The sequence below is a fragment of the Chrysemys picta genome, chromosome 10 (assembly GCF_011386835.1).
Source record: "Chrysemys picta bellii isolate R12L10 chromosome 10, ASM1138683v2, whole genome shotgun sequence".
Taxonomy (NCBI): domain Eukaryota; kingdom Metazoa; phylum Chordata; order Testudines; family Emydidae; genus Chrysemys; species Chrysemys picta.
In genome coordinates, this window is record NC_088800.1 from 409,691 (window position 1) to 428,377 (window position 18,687).

An 18,687-nucleotide genomic window follows, 5' to 3' on the forward strand; every position below is an offset into this window, starting at 1 on the left:
CCACACTTGCCAAATCAGCAATGGGGTCCCAGCCTTTTAAAATCTGGGTCAGGAGAGACAATGAATCTGAGTAGAAAAGAAAATCCCAGAGTCAAGGAACAAAAGTTTCAATAACTAGGAAACTGGGAAATTACTCGAAGAAGAAGATGGGATAATGGCCAGCCAGTGAGAGTTGATAGGAAACCATGAGAGTGTGCTTTGGAAAGAGTGGGGCTGAGGGAGAGGATTCCCAGACCAATAGGAAACAGTTGCTTTTACACACCCCATGATTAGGGGCAGATTGTGCCCTTGTTGGCAGGGGGGAGAGGACAAGGAGGCCCCTCCCTTTGTGTCTCTGCTCTGCATGAGAGCCAGTCAGACTTGCAGTCCTGGCATTAAGGAAGCAAAAGAGCTCATCCTGGCTAGCCCCCCCCCCCCGTAGCATTAGGCTTTGAAAGAGAGAGAGCAAGGCCCGGGCTCTGGCTCACACCTCACATTGGCCAAAGTTGGCCCAACAGCTGCATTCTCAGGGGCCTGCTAGAGGCATTGTGCCTGTCTGAAGGAGTGATGCAGCTCGGCATTGCCCTCTGTCATGGCCTCTTTTGTAATATGTCAGTGGAGTCCTTAATGGTCCCACATTAATCGTTGCTTTAAAAAAAATTAAATGCTGCAATGTCTCACTACTGTGTCTGACTGTGATTGTCCTTGTCTGTCTCAATAGGTTGCCCAGCTTCTCAGCAACACTGATCCAGATAACAAGGCCTCCCTCACTGTGTCCTGTTTGGGAGAGGGAGACTGGAGCAACCTTGGACATCCCCAGTTCCAGCAGCTTATTAATCTGAAACTGAACCCTGACCCAGTTCTGCCTGAGATGGATGGGGTCTCTGAGTTTGCAGAGTACGTCTCTGAGACTGTGGATGTGCCAACTCCATTTGATCTTCTGGAACCTCCCACTTCTGGAGGCTTTCTGAAACTGTCTAAGCCCTGCTGCTACATATTCCCCGGTGGGAGAGGGGACTCTGCTCTGTTTGCTGTCAATGGATTTAACATCCTAGTGGATGGTGGCTCGGAGAGGAAATCCTGCTTTTGGAAGCTGGTCAGGCATCTGGACAGAATTGACTCCATTCTCCTGACCCACATTGGGGCAGACAACCTGCCTGGCATTAATGGGCTTCTGCAGAGGAAGATTGCTGAGCAGGATGAGGAGCAGTCTCAGGGCTCCACCAACTACAGTGACTGGATGAAGAACCTCATCTCTCCAGAACTTGGGGTTGTTTTTTTTAATGTTCCTGAAAAGCTTAAGATGCCTGAATCATCCATGAAAGTCAAGAGAAGCATTGAAGAGGCTTGCCTGACATTGCAGTACCTGAATAAACTCGGCATTAAATCAGAGCCCCTCTACAGGGTGGTGAGCAACACCATCGAGCCCATTACTCTGTTCCACAAGATGGGGGTTGGTAAGTTGGACATGTACATTCTGAATCCTGTCAAGGACAGTAAGGAGATGCAGTTTCTAATGCAGAAATGGGCTGGGAATAGCAAAGCAAAGACAGGCATCATTCTAGCAAATGGGAAAGAAGGTGAGATTTCTGTCCCCTATCTGACCTCCATCACAGCCCTGGTGGTTTGGCTGCCAGCAAGCCCAACAGAAAAAATAGTAAGAGTTTTGTTTCCTGGAAATGCTCCACAAAATAAAATATTGGAAGGTCTTGAGAAGCTCAAGCATCTGGATTTTCTGAGGTACCCAGTAGCTACTCAGAAGGATATGTCTTCTGGCCTACCTCCACCTTCTCTGAAGCCGACCAAGATTAAACAGCGAACTGACAGCAAAGAGAGTCTGAAATCTTCCCCCAAGCCAGTTGCAACAAAGCAGGCTAGAAAAGAAGAGGCAAGTGAGGATGGGGCTAAGGAGATAAAGCCAGAGATAGTAAAGGAGGCCAGAACTGAGAAAAAAGTGAAAGAACATACTGAGAAAATTCCTGAGAAACCTGCTAAACCTGAAAAGATAAAGACAGAATCAAGTGATGCCCTCAAAGCTGAGAAAAGGAAACTAACCAAAGACAAGATTGGCAAGAAGCACCTCAAAGAGAAAGTGTCTAAACTGGATGAGAAGAAGGACAAAGAAAAGAAAGAGATTAAGAAAGAGAGAAAGGACTTTAAAAAAGATGATGGAAAGAAAGAAGAAAAAAAAGATTCAAAGAAAGAAGCCAAACCAGACTTGAAAAGAATTTCTAAACCAGACTTAAAACCGTTTACCCCAGAAGTGAGGAAAACATTATACAAGGCAAAAGTTCCAGGTAGAATCAAAACTGAGAAAACCCGAGTCAAAGCTGAAAAGGAAGCACCTTTGGAACAGAAGATGTCACCAGTGCAGAAGAGACCTGTACAGCAAGAGCCAGGAATGGCTGACATGGCTAAGCAGAGATTAGTCCTGTCTTCACCAGAGGACCTGACCAAGGACTTTGAGGAGCTGAATCATGAAGAGAAGGTGGAGCTGCAGGTGGCTCAGGAAATGACTGATATTGAAGCAAGTGATGCAGTCATGAGAGGACCTGAAACTGAAGGAAAGAGGGTCCCTGTGATGACTGCTCAGGGTCACCTTGGTGAAGCTCTAATTTTGGAAGAGAACATTGTGATGAAGGTGACTCCTCTAGATTCCCCAGATGAGAGAATCATCACTATTGATAGGGAAGGAGAGTTGTCAAGTGAGGAAAAGCCAGTCCATCAGCTGGAGGTGAGAGCAGGACAGGATGAAACATGTGAGGATGAAGGAGCAGCCCTGGAGGAACCTCTTGAGATGGGAGAGTTTGCAGAAAAAGCTGAAAGAAAGGAGGAAGCCAAGCTACTACCAGAGGTTCACAAAGATGAGAGAGGGCAGGTACCAACACACACAGAAGCAGCAGCAAGAGAAGCTCAGACCACAGAACTCAAAGCGAAGGAAGAAGAGCAGAAAATATCTTTGGACAGAAAGCAGAGGGAAGGAGAAATGAAGACTTGTGAAAAGTACATTGAGGGGATAGATACAGGTGAGGAAAGTGAGAAGGAAAAGAGAGAGGATGTGATAGAAAAGGCAGAACTGGAAGAAACAGAAGAACAATACACAGAGGAAAAGGACGTGAAGACTAAAGAGTTCTATCAGCTACACCAGGATGAGGAGAAGGGCACAAAATTCACTGCTAAAGAAAAGAAAAGAGAGTTCAGTGAGGAAATCGGTGAGAAAAGTAAGTTACTTGAAAAGGAGGTAACTAAGGAGGAGTCCTATCTGAGAAGTGCACCTGTGCCCCCAGGCGCCACAGCAGAACACATTTCATACATCCAGGATGAAACCATCCCTGGCTACTCAGAGACCGAACAGACCATTTCTGATGAGGAAATACATGACGAACCGGAAGAGAGGATCCCACACTTGAAGTATGATGTTAGTGCATATGATATTTCTGTGCCTGATCACCCAGGCTCTTTTGAAGCAGTACATGGTATCCAAGCCACCTCCACTACTGATATTGCTGCCAAGGGCTACATCAGCCAAGAATCTGAAATCCTTGTGTATCCTACAAGCATTGTAGCAGCCCCACTGGCTGAAGAGGAGCATGTGTCCTCTGCCACGTCTGTTACAGAATGTGACAAGCTTTCCTCTTTTGCCACTTCAGTAGCAGAAGATCAGTCTGTTGCATCCATAACAGCTCCACAAACAGAAGAGACTGGCAAAAGCTCGTTACTTCTGGACACAGTAAACAGCATACCCTCCTCTCGGACCGAAGCCACCCAAGGCCTAGACTATGTGCCCTCTGCTGGCACAATCTCTCCAACATCCTCCTTAGAGGAGGACAAATGCTTTAAATCTCCACCTTCTGAAGACTTCCAGGCGTTAGCAGAAGGAGAGAGAAAATTCAAAGCTCATAAGAAGGGCCTGCAAGAAGAGGCGGAAGAGGAGGAAGAAGAGGAAGAAGAAGATGAGACTCCAAATATTGAGATGCCTGAGAAACTCAGAGGGCATTATGGTGCCCAGCTGTTTACTCAACAAGGGCACCTGGCTGATGTTTTAATTGAATCCCGCACAGAAGCGTCCATGTTGCTATTATCCACAGAGGAAACACAGCTTTCCCAGGTAGACTCCAGTTCTGGAGAAGCTGAGGAACGATGCATAAGTCCTGATGATAGCACAGTCAAGATGGCATCTCCAACACAATCTGGCCCCACTAGTGCTGGACACACACCTTTCCATCAGTCCCCTGTGGAAGAGAAACTGGAAACTGTAGAAGCGGAGTTATTTGAAAATGCTTCTGTAAAGAAAGGCAAAGGACAAACTTCTGGTGTAGAAAAAGGAGCAGAGAGCGAATTTGAACCACTTAAAAAAGCTGAGGCACCTGTGGCTAACGATATCCCTGAAAAAGAATTGCCTTCTGTTATACAGGAGAAGCCTGGCTTAGCTAGCAAAGTGCTACTGCCTATGGAGTCCATGTTTCCCAGAAATGAAAAGCAGGAACTGCCCATTGGAAAGGAACAGCTGCTACACATTTCTTATCACAAACAGGAAACCATTGAAATTAGTGAAAAGGATGATTCCAAACTGTACATTCCCAGCACTGACATTATTTCAAAGCCAGAAAAGGAGGCGGAGTTTAAAGAAACTGAAGTGACGCAAGACGTTTCACTAGAATTTGCAAAATACACAGCTAAAGAGCCAGTTTCTACCAAAGAAATATCTCCCAAAAATGCTGAGGTTCCACAACAAAGCCAACTTGAAAGTGATAAATCTTCACAAATTTCCATTAAAGAAATATCTCCAGATGATTCCAAATCACTTTCTTTTGGAGAAGAAAGTCTTTGTAAAGAACAATCTTCAGATATTTCCATTAGAGAAGCTTCTCCAGAAGAAGAGAAACCACTATATTTCACAGGCCAGACCTTAGAAAAAGAAAAATCTACTCACATTTTCATTAAAGACATTTCTCCAGAAGACACCAAATCAATTTCTTTCACTGAAGAGAGTCCTGGTAAGGAAACATCTCCAGACATTTTCATTAAAGGAACTTCTCCAGAAGACACCAAGTCTCTTACTTTTACAGAAAAGAGCCCTGATAAAGAAACATTTCTAGCCACATCCACTAATGAATTCTCCCCAGAAGCGGTCATACCCCTGCATTTCATGCAGCAGAGCCCAGCTACAAGTGAAAAATCAATGGAAACTCCTGCCAAAGATATCATTAAAGAAAAACCAAAATTCCCTCTTTGCCCAGAACACAGCCCAACTAAAGATATGCTACCCACAGACATTTCTTCTGCGGAAATATCTCCAGAAGATACCAGATTGTTTTCTTTAACCGAAATGAGCCTGGCCAGGGAAAAAGCTTTAGAAATGTGCTTTCAAGAAACTTTTCCAGATGTGAAGTTCTTACACTTCACAGAATCCAGACGAATTCAGGATAAAGAGTCCTCAGACATTTGCTCTGAAGATGTCAAATCTTGTGATTTCATGGAAGAGACACAAACTAAAGAAGAAAAATCTCCAGAAATGGAAGATATTTATATGAAAAATCTAAATTATGAGAAGAAAGTGTGGTTTCCAGAGGAGATGGAAGAGAGAAGAAGTAAGGAAAGCCAACAGAAGTATGATAAGGAAAGAGAGAGCACTTTTTTGGATGAGGTTCAGGAATATGAAAAAAAATCTTCTCTTACCGTAACAGAAGAGGAAAAGATTATACATTCTATGGCATATGAAGGTTATGCCTCGGAAACAGTGGAGAAGAAAACTTCAGACTCTGAATATGGCTATTTCCAGGAAGAAAATGCCCCCACGCAGGCAGGCTATCTGCCTAAGAAGGAAGATTATCTTTGTCATGGTGAAGACAAGCCTGTACCTCAAGAAACAGAAGCTGGACATTTCAAAGTAGATTCCGCAGAAGCACAAGAATTTGCACTGCGGGAGGACAAAGGACTTTCACTGGAAGCAAATAAAATGGAAATAGCCCCTACTGAGATCACCTCTTCTGAAAAATCAGAAGTAGTTAGAGCAACCCCATCTTCTCAGCATGTCTGTATAGAAGAAAAACAGGTCAAACCATCAAGTGCAGCAAAAGGAAGGGAAGAATCGTTGTTCCCATCTAAACAAGATTACTCCTACTTGGATCATGAGGAGAAAGCAGTCCTGGATCTATATGCTAAATCATTAGACCGAGCTCTGCCTGCATCATCTAGTGCTCTAGAAAAGGAGGTGGACACAAGTATACGAGAACTAGAAAAACATTTCATGACAGACCAAAGCAAACCAGTTTTGCAGGCTGAAGTTCTGCAGGGGGCCACAGTGGAGCTATCAGATGCTGATGCTTTGAACCAAGAAACATCAGACTCTAAATACATGCTAGACATAGAGCAGAATGCTGAAAGCAAATCCACTGAGGCTCATGATGATCCTAGAGGAAGCAAAGAGCAGAGTGCATCAGCATTTGCTCTTCTGTACTCTACAAGCCCAGCAGAATATGAATATGTAGCAGCTTCCCAAAAAGACAGTGATGCAGCGTCCGAGGACAGCATGCACTCTTTTTCAGGACCATATCATCCCAAAAGCAGCAGTGACATCATAGGCCATTCTGAGGACATGGGTTCTTTCAGCCAAGTGGAATATCATTCAGAGTCTTGCACTCGGACCTCTTCCAGTCCTTCTGAGAAAGAGGTCTGTGCATCCATAGGAGATGACTATGCTAAACAGCTAGAGCAGGAAGAAAGGGAACCAACTCCCTACCCTGATGAGAGGACTTTCCAGTATGCTGACATCTATGAACAGGTAGTTGTGTCTGGAGTTGGGCTTCCAAGCCTTATCCTGAAGGATGTGGACAACCTAGGTCACCCTGATAAGGAAAAGCTGGAGCCTACATTTGTGGCCTCTAGGACAGAGAAAGTATCTGTGTCTCAGAAACAGCTACTTTATCACATCTCTGCAAAAGAAGAAGAGTCCTGCCTCTACACCTCTGCTGAAAAGGAGCTGTCATCCCCAACTTCCCCCAAAGATAAAGTGGATTCTTCCTTTGCGTACACAGACATCCATGAAAGATATTCACCCCTGGCAGAGTCAGATAAGCATGGGATGCCCAGTGACTTGAGATTCAAGGAAATGCAGGAAGGACAGAATGGGCTGAGCTCATCAACTGCCACACCAAAAGAACCATACTTGACCCTGCCTCCTTCCTCTCCTGGAAGCAGTGGGTGCACTCCTCCTACACACACCATAGATGCATTTTATCAAGAAAAAAGAGCTCCTTACATTGAAGCTGCTCATCCAGATGAAAACATAATTTCTATCAGCCAGGAGCAGAGGTCTCTGTCACCAATAGAGCCTCAGCCCAAAGACTTGTACTACGAGAAAGCAGGACGGGGAGAAGAGAGCACCAGTGACTCAGAGTTAGAAAAAGGTGCAAAGGAGAAATCTGAAAAGGAGTCCAAATTGCCCAGCCCTCCCCAAGCACCAGAAAAAGTCAGTGAGGAGGAAGTGTATGCAGACATTTCAGTAATGGAGATGGCCCAGGTATCAGAGCTGCTTCACCAGGACAAGCACCAAGAGTCTCATTTGTCAACATCAATTGCCTCCTCCCCTTGTGATCCAATGCAGAAAGAGGAACTTGGAGTTGAGAAAACTGAAACAGCAACAGTTATAGAGGCAGGTACTGCTGGCTACAGTACCCTGACAGATACATGCAGAGATGTTTGGGCATCAGAAATGTCCTATTCAAGCCAAATTTCTTTGCAACAGGGAAAAGATGCTGAAAAGTCCCCAAAGGAAGCACCCTTTCTAGTAACAGATTATCACCGTGCAGAGATTGCTTCTGAGGGCTATGACAAAGACAAAGATATTTGCTTAAAGTCTACTGCTAAGTATGTGAAAGAGGAACATCAAAAGGGTCTGGCACTGCAAAGTAAAGAAATGGATTTCTCTTCATCTGGGTTTGAATTTTCCTCTCTAGAAAAACATGAGCCATCCATTGTGTTTAGACATGAGATATCCTCATCAGGCCACTTAGGGGACAAATCTCTTACTTTAAAATTTCCTGATGCTTTGCCCTCAGACCAGGGGAAGAAAGATGAGTACCTGGAGGTTTCTAAAAAAGATACCAGTGTAGATTCATCTTCCCTTAGCTTTTCACCACTGAGCCCATATAAAGAAGACAAGTTGTTCTCTGGGACTATGGAAAGAGAAGTTGCATCCCAACAGCGGGCAAAAGATGACTGTCCCAGACTCTCTGAGGATGCCTCACCTGAAGCCACTACCCCTGTGAGACACACGACAGCAGAAAGCTTCTACTCCCACATGCTTTCTACATACGCAGGAGCAGAGCCAGACACCAGGAGCCTGTGGGATGTGTCTCCATTGATTCCAGCTGATTCTGTCAAAACATATCCAGCTGAAACTGAAGGGTTTGTGTCTGCTGAGAACCGTGGTTCTGCATTCACATGTGATGTGGATAACACGCTGCCATGCAGAACTGAGTGCCGAAGTACACTGATGTCACCACTGTCCACAGAAAAACAAAAGCAAAGTTGTGCAGCCAGCCCAGAACAACACTCATCTGTCACTGAAATGCTTATGGCAGTAACTTCACTTCCTGATGTATTGACATCATTTCCTCCTCATCAGCAAGAAGCAGCAGCCACAGCCAATGGCCCAACAGAAGTGAGCACAAGTCCGCAAGCTTTCCGAAGTGTGCAGAGTACAGCAGAGGTGAAAGATGAGAAAGCATTTCCTGATTCTGAGTGGACTGTGTCACCATCCTTGGGGGAAGAGGATATGGCTAGGCAGAGCCGGCCTTCTTCACTGATGTCCCCTGAGCATACCTTTCAACCCTTTTTTCCAGAGGCACAAAGGGGAGGAAGAACTGAGGACCACGGAGATGCTTCCCATGAGGGAGAGCCATGTTTAGGAGCCAGCTCTGACAATAGGCAGAAGTTCTCTTCCTGTGAATATAAACAGAGGAAGGGTGAGCTGTCTCCATCATTCATCAACCCAAGTCCTCATGACCTCTCTGAAGACAGTGACCTCTCACAGGATGAAGGTCATCCTTCAGTGAAGGGGAGGCCACACCACACTACTGGTCCACACCACACTACTGGTAGCCATGTACAAGCCATGATGGTAGAGGAAACCCCTCCCACATCAGTGAGTGACTCTGGAACCTCCCAGTCTGACTCTGATGTCCCTCCAGAGACAGAGGAATGTCCATCCATCACAGCCGATGCTGTCATGGACTCAGATGAAGATGCAGATTTCCTCCCAGTAGACAAAGCTGTGGGTACTTCGCATCATGGCAGCACAAGGTCTAGCCATGATCCGCAACCTGTTCCAATGATAGATCCCCATCCTCATCCCCCTCATCCAGATGTCTGCATGGTAGACCCTGAAATGCTAGTAAATGAGGAAAATGTGAGCAGAACTGACAAAATATCCAAAAAGGATCTGAAAGAAAAGAGCAAAGGAGTGAGGAAGCCTTTGAGTAAACCCAAATCAACATCGCCTGCCCGGAAACTAGATGTCAAAGGGAAGCGGTCTCCCACGCCTGTGAAACAGCCATTAGACAGGTCTCCAAAATCTACCACTGCAAAAAAAGAGCGAGATGGAGGAGAGAAGCAGTCAAAACCACGTACCCAATTAGTGCAGCCCTCTCACATAGAAGAGAAGGATGAGTTATCCCGGAGCAGTCACAGCAACCCAGGCAAGACTCTTGTTAATGGCATCAAAACAAACCCTGGTAAGAAATCCCTCCCCAAAGGAGAATTCTCTTTTGCTTAAACAATAAGCAAAGCACTAACTAAAATGTACGCATTTGCTGCACCATTCACGGCACTGAGTGGCAGTTAATGGGCACTTCCTAGCAAGTCAGAGTGAGTTTGCAAGTGCTGAGGGATTGTGATAGGCAATGATTAAAAAAAAAAAATGCAGGGAAAGTCAGTAGCAATGAAGCCAAACATCTGGTAATTTAAACCCTTTATGTTTAGATTCTGTTATACACACAGGGAGTATGTTCCCCACAGGGTGATCAGTAGTTGGAATTCTCTGGTCTCAGAGGGACTAGCAGAACCCACCTTACTACAATATTAACAGTGGGATAAGACACCTAACTATGGTGGCTGTTACTACATTCTCCAGGGTTGAACTGATCATGACACTAGGAGTTCATTTGGGTGCAGAGATGTTGCCTTCCCTCTATAACTATGAACAGAGACTAGATAGGAGTATCTGCCACAATTCCTGAAATTACAGGGGGGAGCTGAGTAGTATAGGACCTTGGTCATCCTGGCGTCTCCTCCCGCAGTGGAAGATGTCAGATTGACTGACAGTCTTGGAGACTGAAATCCTCTCTGTATCCCCGGAAGAGGTGCAATGTAGAGGCAAGCTTCCCCCACACACTACTCCCTGCCACTGTGTCTCAGTCCTGCTCGGAGGAGCCAGTTTAAGCAATTGAGAGGGAAATTTAGTCTCCATGGTCCACGCAGCCCTTGGGCACTCTGCTAAGAGTGCTATCATGGAGGCCAACTGTTATTAGTTGTATTAGGGTAGTGCCCAGGAGCCCCTGTCATGGACCAGGATCCCAGCACGCTAGTTGCTGTACAAAACACAGAACATGTAGATGGTCCCTGCCCCAAAGCGCTTACAATTTAAGTATAAAACAAGCAACATCCGCTGGATACAAACAGATGGGGGGAGGGGTCCAAGGAAACAAACATTATTGGTCACCATGATGGACAGTGGTCTCAGTACACCAGCGGCCAAACCACTGTCAAGATTTTTGTAGAAATCCTGGCACAGGAGAGTTTTGAGGGGGCATTTGAAGGTAGCTCATGGGGCAATTTTATGGCTGTTTATGGCTAGTGCCTCCCAAGCATGAGGGGCAGCAAGGGAGGAAGCATAAAGATGTTTGCAAATTTAACGAGTGGGTGATGGCGGCTGGCATCCTGGACCCATTGGAGGCAGGAGTCAACATCTTGCTAGCGAATAAGCACTGCTAGGTAGGGCGGGGCTACGCCATAAAGGGCCTTAGCTTATGTTTGACGCAATAGAGACGGGAGCCAATGGAAGGAATCCAAAGAGAGGGGTGACGCGGGAAACGTGACAGACTAAGGAAGAGGGCTCTGCAGTGGCAGGCTGAATGGCTGTGAGTGGGACAAGAGTTATTTAATCATCACCAGCGAGAGGGAGGCACAGTAATCGTGACAGAAGATAAGCATCTGGACGACAGTTGTTAGTTGTGTGACTAGATAAGGCTGTAGCTCAGTGATGTTATAGAGAAAGAATCCGCAAATTTGAGACCTAGCCTGAATGTGAGGTCCTGGAGCGATGACATCCAAACATGATGCCCAGGTTATGAACCTGCGTGACAGGCAGGATCGTGGTGGTGTCCTCAGTGATTGAGATAGGAGGTAGCAGGAAGGGTTTGGGGTGGAAGATTGGGAGCTCTGTTTTAGCCATGTTGCGCTTGAACTGATGGCTAGACATCCCCAAGAGATGTCAGGTCACAGGCTGAGATTTTAGAATGGCCAAATAGAGACAGGTCAGGAATAGAGGTGGCTCTGTGAGTCATCCACATAGGGATCAGAGTTGAAGTTGTATAAGCAGATGAGATTATCCAGAGATAAGGCGTAGAGGGAGAAGGGAAGGGCACCAAGCACAGAGCCTTGTGGAACACCAACGGAAAACTGGAGCGGGGGCTGAGGCGGCTCCTCTGAAGGACATGGTAAAGGAGCAATTAGAGAACTAGGAGAGGACAGAGTCACAGAAGCCAAGGGAGGACAAGCTGTCAAGAAGAGCCTGGTTATGGTGTTGACGGCAGCTGACAGATGATGGTGGATGAGGATGGAGCGCTGGGTCTGAGCTGTGACTGGGCAGAGAGCATTAGAGGCTCTGCCAAAAGTGTTTTAGTGGCATGCAGGGAGTGGAAACTGGATTGGAAAGCATCTGAGCTGGAATTGGAGGGGAGGTGCTATAACCAGTGCATTTGTAAAAATACAAAAACAGCCATATTGCGTCAGCCCAATGGTCCATCTAGCCCCATATCCTGTCGTCCAACAATGGCCAGTGCCAGGTGCTTCAGTGAGAATAAACAGAACAGGGCAATTTATTGAGTGATCCACCCCTGTCGTCCAGTCCCAGCTTCGGGTAGTCAGAGGTTCAATGAGCTGAAGGGGGGCGGGAAGGGAGATAGGGTGGCAGCTGGAGAGGCCGGTTGAGTCAGGATTAGGGTTTTTGTTTTTCAAGGTGGGAGAGACTAAAGCATGTTTGTATTGTGAGGGGAAAAGAGCCAGAGGAGCGTAAGGGAGGGAGGTGTGTGGGGATCAGGAGATAAGGTGGGCTGGAATCACTGGGGCAAATGAGGTTAGACAAGGAGAGCAAGAGAGAAACGTGATGGGGAGAAGGAGGAAAGACTTGTAGGAGGGGAGGGGGAAGATCAGGCAAACGAAGGGGAGGGGATAAGGTTATGTCAGGTGGCTTTGGAGATATGGACACTTGCCCACTAGAAGGTGTAATGAGCCACCAGGCCATCAAATGCCTAGCCAAGAGTGATGTCAGCCAGCTTCACATGTGCAGGCTAGAAGGGACAGATTCTGTACCCACTGTACATTCCCTGAGCTATTTGTCTCTTGTTAATGCTGGTGTTTAGCCTGGCTGCTGCCATGAATTGGCTATGGAAAGAAAATGAGGAGTACAGATTATACTGTATGTGGGGAGGGCAAATGGGGGCAGAGGTTTTTGTTTTTTTTATTGTGCCTCTTCATTTCTTTCTTCCCTTTCAGACTTTTTTTTTTTAAATTGACAGAACAGTTCATGTATCAGCCCAAATACCACAGGAACTTTAGAGTTAAAGGCCTAAGAGACATATGGAAGAAAGTGTGTGTGTGTGTGTGTGTGTGTGTGTGTGTGTAAATACATGCACATGCTGTATTCACATACTTGTGTGTACTCACATATTTCCTAGTGTCTACATAGATGATACTGCCTGTGTATAGGTCTACAATGTGTGTTTGTTTGCACATAGTTTGCAGTGTGCATTTGACTATGTGTCTGTACTAGTATGGGCATGGCTGTGTGAATGCATGTATTCACATATCTCCATGTTCAGGTCCTTGTCTAAATGTGTGTATGACTCTATGCCTCTGCGCTCGGGAACATCTCTCACCCAATGACTGAAGGATGCAGAAATGATGACGGGAAATGCTGAAGGAGCAGCAATATTGATGAGGAACGTGAGCCAGTCATCAGAAAGAACTGCTAGGACTCATTAAGAGCCAGGCAGGAGTTCCCGGAGATGTTACTGTAGATTCCGAGGGCTGTCAGATAAAGGACATCAGGACATATTGCTATAGCCAAGATAGGTTAAGAAACCGAAACTGGGGCTATTTAACCAGATAGTGACTGGGCTAATGACTCTGCCAAAGCTAATAAAGGGGAATTTGGTTTCCTTCTGCAGCAAAGGCCATGCTGGACTTGATCCTAAAGCTGCTCAGTCAGGCACTAAAGAATTGCAGACCTTTCCCTTTCTCACCCAGTTTCTGTGCTACTGCTGGGACAGACCATCCACTTTTGTTTCCTCGCAGTAGCAGAGAGAAGGAGCCAACCCAGACCCTTTAACTTAGTCTCTGCAGCTGCAGGAAATCTTCCTGCATTCCAGATGCTTCAGGGTTTTGTTAGCCCCTGATTTCTCTTTTCCAAAGTTTCCAGTAGCCCCAAAAGCAGTCTCTCTGTGCTCCCTGGACCCCCTGTCTATGTGGACCTGGCCTACATCCCCAACCACTGCAGTGGGAAGAACACAGACCTGGAGTTCTTCAAGCGGGTCCGAGCTTCATACTATGTTGTGAGTGGCAATGATCCAGTCAATGGGGAGCCCAGCCGTGCGGTACTGGATGCACTTCTGGAAGGAAAGTCTCAGTGGGGTGAGAACTTGCAGGTAAGTGACTTAAATCCCCAGGAATGTGTGATGTTCATTCTATCATGGAATTCTAGGGAGAATGTGCCTATTATAATACTGATCCACAGTGGTATCAGGGACAGGGTCACCCACCCCACTTCCCGCCCTGGCAGTGTTGAAATCACATTTCTAAAGCTGTTCTGATAACTTTTAAACCATCAACAACTATTCCTTATAATACCCACCTTTCCCTACAAGGTTTCAGTGAGAGCCTGGGTAGTGCCTGTTCCTACAGGCAGGGCTAGAGCAGAGCGTGCATTTGTCCAAACTGCTTTGCTAGATACCACATCCTCAAATGCCAGGGCTTTTGAGCTGACATGTTCTGCACCTGGGTAGGGTGACACACAGGCTGGGTGGCACTTTCCGGTCATTCCACAGCCATTACTGGAGCCCTTGTGAACACAGATTTGCTGCTATTGCCCAACTCATTCTCCAGCACAGCTTCTCCCCACCCTCATTTAACTTTCTGGTCTCCTTTGTCTTAATATTATTTATGTTGTGGCAGTGCCTGTGCCTCAACAGGCCGGGACCCCCGTGGGCTGGATGCTGCACAGAGAGATGGTACAGAGCCGTTATAATTTAAAAGACAATTATGGAAAAACCAGCAGGCAAGGCCATGAGGACAGAGTAACGGTTATAGGATTGTGTGGGCACGATTTGTTGGTGCACTAAACCAGAGAGTAGCAGTGCTGTCAGTTTTCTCTTTTGTCTTTTCCAGGTGACACTGATTCCAACACATGACACTGAGGTGACACGAGAATGGTACCAACAAACCCATGAGAAACAGCAGGAGCTGAACATCATGGTGCTAGCAAGCAGCAGCACTGTAGTGATGCAGGATGAATCCTTCCCAGCCTGCAAAATTGAGTTCTGAATCTCCCAGCCACACCTGGCTCTCATCCCTCGATGCTGTCCACCACCATGCAGCACTCAGACAGAGATACCATCTCATCACAGTCCAGTTCTTCTCTTCTGGTTTAGTCTATATGTGGTTCCCATTTGCCAGGAGATCCAGGACTCATCCAGCTCAACACTGGATGCTTTGAAAGAGGAGCCAGGGGGTCTCTAAGATTCTATGCTGAACTGAGAGGTCATGCAAGGAGCAGTACCAGGCCAGGGCCAGCTTCTCTTTCCCTGGTTTATTTTGCTGCCTGTATAGTCGCTGTAGAATAATTTGGCTGCCTTGATGCTGCGAGCACTTGCTCTCCTACCCTTGCCCTGGTTGCACTGCCACTTGGCTTGTAGCCCCATGAAATGTTTCCTTTGGCCTGTAGCTCTGCTGCTGCATGAAGATAGTTGTGATGGTCACAGTGTGGGAGAGAGACTGAAATAGAGGAAAAGGGGAGTGAGAGAGGAGCGAAGGGATTCTGGTGTCAGTATTCTGAAATAACCTGACAAAAAGAGAAGGCCATTCCTCCAGCTCTCAGAACATGAGGCATGCTAGGAAAAGAGAACTGGACTCCAACTACACATTGCTGCGTTTGTCTAATTCCAGAGGCTTCTGCCCTGAGTTGTTGGAAACCCATTGCTAGGTTACCCATTCATCTTTTTTGCCATGGTTGAGGAGCTGTGATGAAGAATAATTTGGCTTGGTGGAGCGTTGGCTTGTCATTCTTAGCTACAAAGAGCACATTCCTAATCTGCTAACCTCAGCTTCGCACTTGTAAAGTGATTAACATTGTACTTCTGAGCATCAGCAGTGTGACTGCAGGAGTCATCGAGGGACTGTCACATGAACAGTCCCAGTCAGAAGGGTATCCAAACGCACAACCCCCAACTCACCTAAACAGAAGGGCTCAAGACAACGCTGGCCGCTGCTGGTCCAGGATTTGCCTAAGAACTGTTGTGTCCTATGAACCAAAGGCTTTCTAGAGGGGGAAGAGGAGGGATATGGAACTGAGGCAGCAGGGATGCAGGCAAGGAAGCACACTGTAGACAGTTCTGACAGCAGTGGAGAGGCAATTCGTTGCATTGGTCTGATCACTGTGCAGCTTATCAGTGTCCTGACAGGACGGTAATCTCCCTGCCTACATGTGGGAGCCCTGACTCCTCAGTGGTACAGTCAGGCAGCTTGCTGCTCACAAGTGAGGGTGTCAAGAAGCTGGGGAAATGAGGAGACTGCTTTGGGGGGGGCTAGAGACCCCTCCAGAAACCCTTTTGAAATATTATCTTAATGGTTTCTCCAGTGTTACTTCCCTGCTGCTGTGAAAGGAACATGAGTGCGCCCTTTCGAGCACAGAATGGGCCAGCACGGCGAGCAATTATCTGGGTCTTGCTCTCTCATAGCCATCGTAACAGATTCTTGCTATTATGGCATGGGCGCTCCATTGCTGCTGAGTAATAAATTACAGCATTATATAAGCTATGGGGGAAAAGCCCTTTCAGGCTCCAGGCTCAGCTCATGCGATCATGAAGGGCCGTAAACGTGAGGCGGTGGAAGTGGCTGCTCAAGCACTAGTGCTCAGCTGCTCTGTCACCGCTCGGTCTTTGCAGAGCCAAGGCAGGCTGCTCATGGCACCAGGGAGGATTTTTTTAGCAAGACAGAGACACGAGGCAGTTGGGGGTGGGGCTATAAAATAAAACGGCTGTGATGAAAGTCTTGGCCCACAGCCCAAAACATGTGTTGTGTCAGTGCCAGTACTTGGCATTGGGCCCAGCTCTGGGGGGGGGGGAGGGGCTCGAGGGGCCCAGGTCCTTATGCCGTGCTTGGCAGGGACATGCTAATCTGTGCCACTAGCTAACTAGCAGTTCCCGGGCAGCTGGTGTAGAGAAAATGCTGCCTGAAAAACCTGCTGCTAGAGGACTAAAATGGGATTTCTATGGAAATGATTTATTTTGCCATCTAATTTATATATTTATTTTTGGTGTTAAGCTGCATTTTGTATGGAGTTAATATTTTAATTTATACATGTTAACATGGCGCCATGTGCTTTTGTGGGCTCTCATTGTGAATACTCAGATGCTGCAATTTAAAGAACAGAAAGACCATAGAGAAATGAACAAATCTCACTGGCAGCCGCAGGGGTCTCCACACAGGCTACAAAGCAGGGTCGATGTATCTAAAGCCCAGCACCTGCAGGGGAAAGGAGCTGAGGCCGAATGGCACAGCTGGCCCTTTAGCTACAGCCCTTGTTTTGAGTGTTAGATTCTTGCTTGGGGACTTATTAAATTCCTGCATTGTATTTTCTTGGGTTTTTTTAAACTAGTTGGTCCAAAGTGTGTCTGTCAGGAGAATAAATGTTATTCTCTGTAAACTGATTGAGTCAGTATGTATGAATGTCAGCTATGACAGCCAATCACAGGCAGGCAGTGCTACAGATCCAACCTGTTTTTCCATTGGCCTCTTTTCTGTCTTTGCGCTTTTCACTTTAGGTCATTCAAGAAGTCAGTTCGCCCAGTTTACCTGTGCTTGGCTGTCAGCCACTCCTGGTGCCTGGAGGCCTAGCACACTCAGCGCTGGGTTTTAAGAGGGAACAAATCGTGCATGCTCAGCTACTGAAGCCATTTCCTCAGCAGAGTGTCTAGGCAGAACAAGTTAATGCACTAACTTTAGATAGACCCGCATATGAATGTGTCTCATTCTTAAACTTGAAGCAATTCTGACTAATAAGAGAGACAGTGGGGCTTTAGGGGCACCTGCCTTCACCAGGAAGGAAGAGCAACTGGGAGAGTATGTTCCAGTTGAACATATCTGCCCACCCCAGGACACGCTCCTGGTCGCTGCAGCCGTGCCCTCCAGCAGCTTTACCCCAGTGCTCACTCTCTTCCCTGCCCTGAGCCTCTTTCACACCTTTTTGAAGAGTTTTGTAGCAGTGTGTGCTGTCTCCAGCTTCTCTCGCCTTCCTCAAAATTTATGGGAAAATACCTTTTTAAAAAACCCACCACCTTTATAACAGGGCCAAGTTCCGCCTTCCCCAGCAAATGGCTGCAGGCCTGAGGCTGTTAGCCTATGGGACACTGGCCAACCCAGAGGTACCATGACACTACAGTAGAGAAACATTTAAACTCCGCTTTTGCTTGTTTCTGCATGTGGACGACAATGTGTAATATTCCCGTATGTAATAGGTACAAAATATTATTTTAAAATTATAAGAAAAAAGTGAACGTTTTAACTGTATCGAGCTGGCAAGTTGTGCTCCTAGCTTCTCTCTGTGCTGAATGTTGTAAAAACAGAGCACCCAGGTTCTTTTCTTCTGCCTCATGTTACTATTTGACCTTAGTTCCTTGATTTTAGTTCCTTTTCCCCACGTTCATGTGCAACACTCTGTAACTAACTGCTGTAAAGGGAGGAGCTTGACACAATAATAAAGCCACATTAGTTGCAAAAAATAACGTCTTGGGCTTTTGTAAACTGTTCCATTTCAGTTTGTCCAACTGTTTCTGCCAACTGGGCAGTTCCATACATCTCAAGCATATGGGCACCAGGAGACGGGGGGCATAACTTGTGTGAAGTTCTGCACCCTCCCTCCCCCCATTATACACCCATGACCTCCCTGACCATTGGCCCCCTACAAAAAATTGATGCAGCACACATTAAATGGATTAAAAGCTAACTAAATTATAGATCTCACAATGTAATTGTAAATAGAAAGTTATGGAGCTGGTGTGTTTTTAGTGGTGTCCTGCAGAGATTGGTTCTTGGCCCTATGCTATTTAACATTTTGATCAGTGACCTGGAAGAAAACATGAAATCATTCCTGACAAAGTTTGCAGATGACACAAAAATTGGGGTAAATAAAGATGAAGACAGGTCACTGAT

General features: G+C 46.4%; 1 protein-coding gene across 5 annotated transcripts in view; it reads left to right on the top strand.

The window, feature by feature from the left end:
* MAP1A (microtubule associated protein 1A) overlaps positions 1–18,257 on the top strand; it is a 101,885-nt gene extending 83,628 nt beyond the window's left edge. For 4 of the 5 annotated variants that reach the window (XM_005300633.3, XM_065559040.1, XM_005300635.5 and 1 more), the window contains 3 exons: positions 701–9,716; positions 13,675–13,907; positions 14,647–18,257. In XM_005300633.3, coding sequence (XP_005300690.2) covers positions 701–9,716; positions 13,675–13,907; positions 14,647–14,802 — 9,405 coding nt within the window. In that variant the 3' untranslated portion in view covers positions 14,803–18,257. The remainder of the gene's footprint in view (positions 1–700; positions 9,717–13,674; positions 13,908–14,646) is intronic. The other variant, XM_042856498.2, reaches the window with a different exon arrangement.
* Positions 18,258–18,687: the final 430 nt, after the last annotated feature.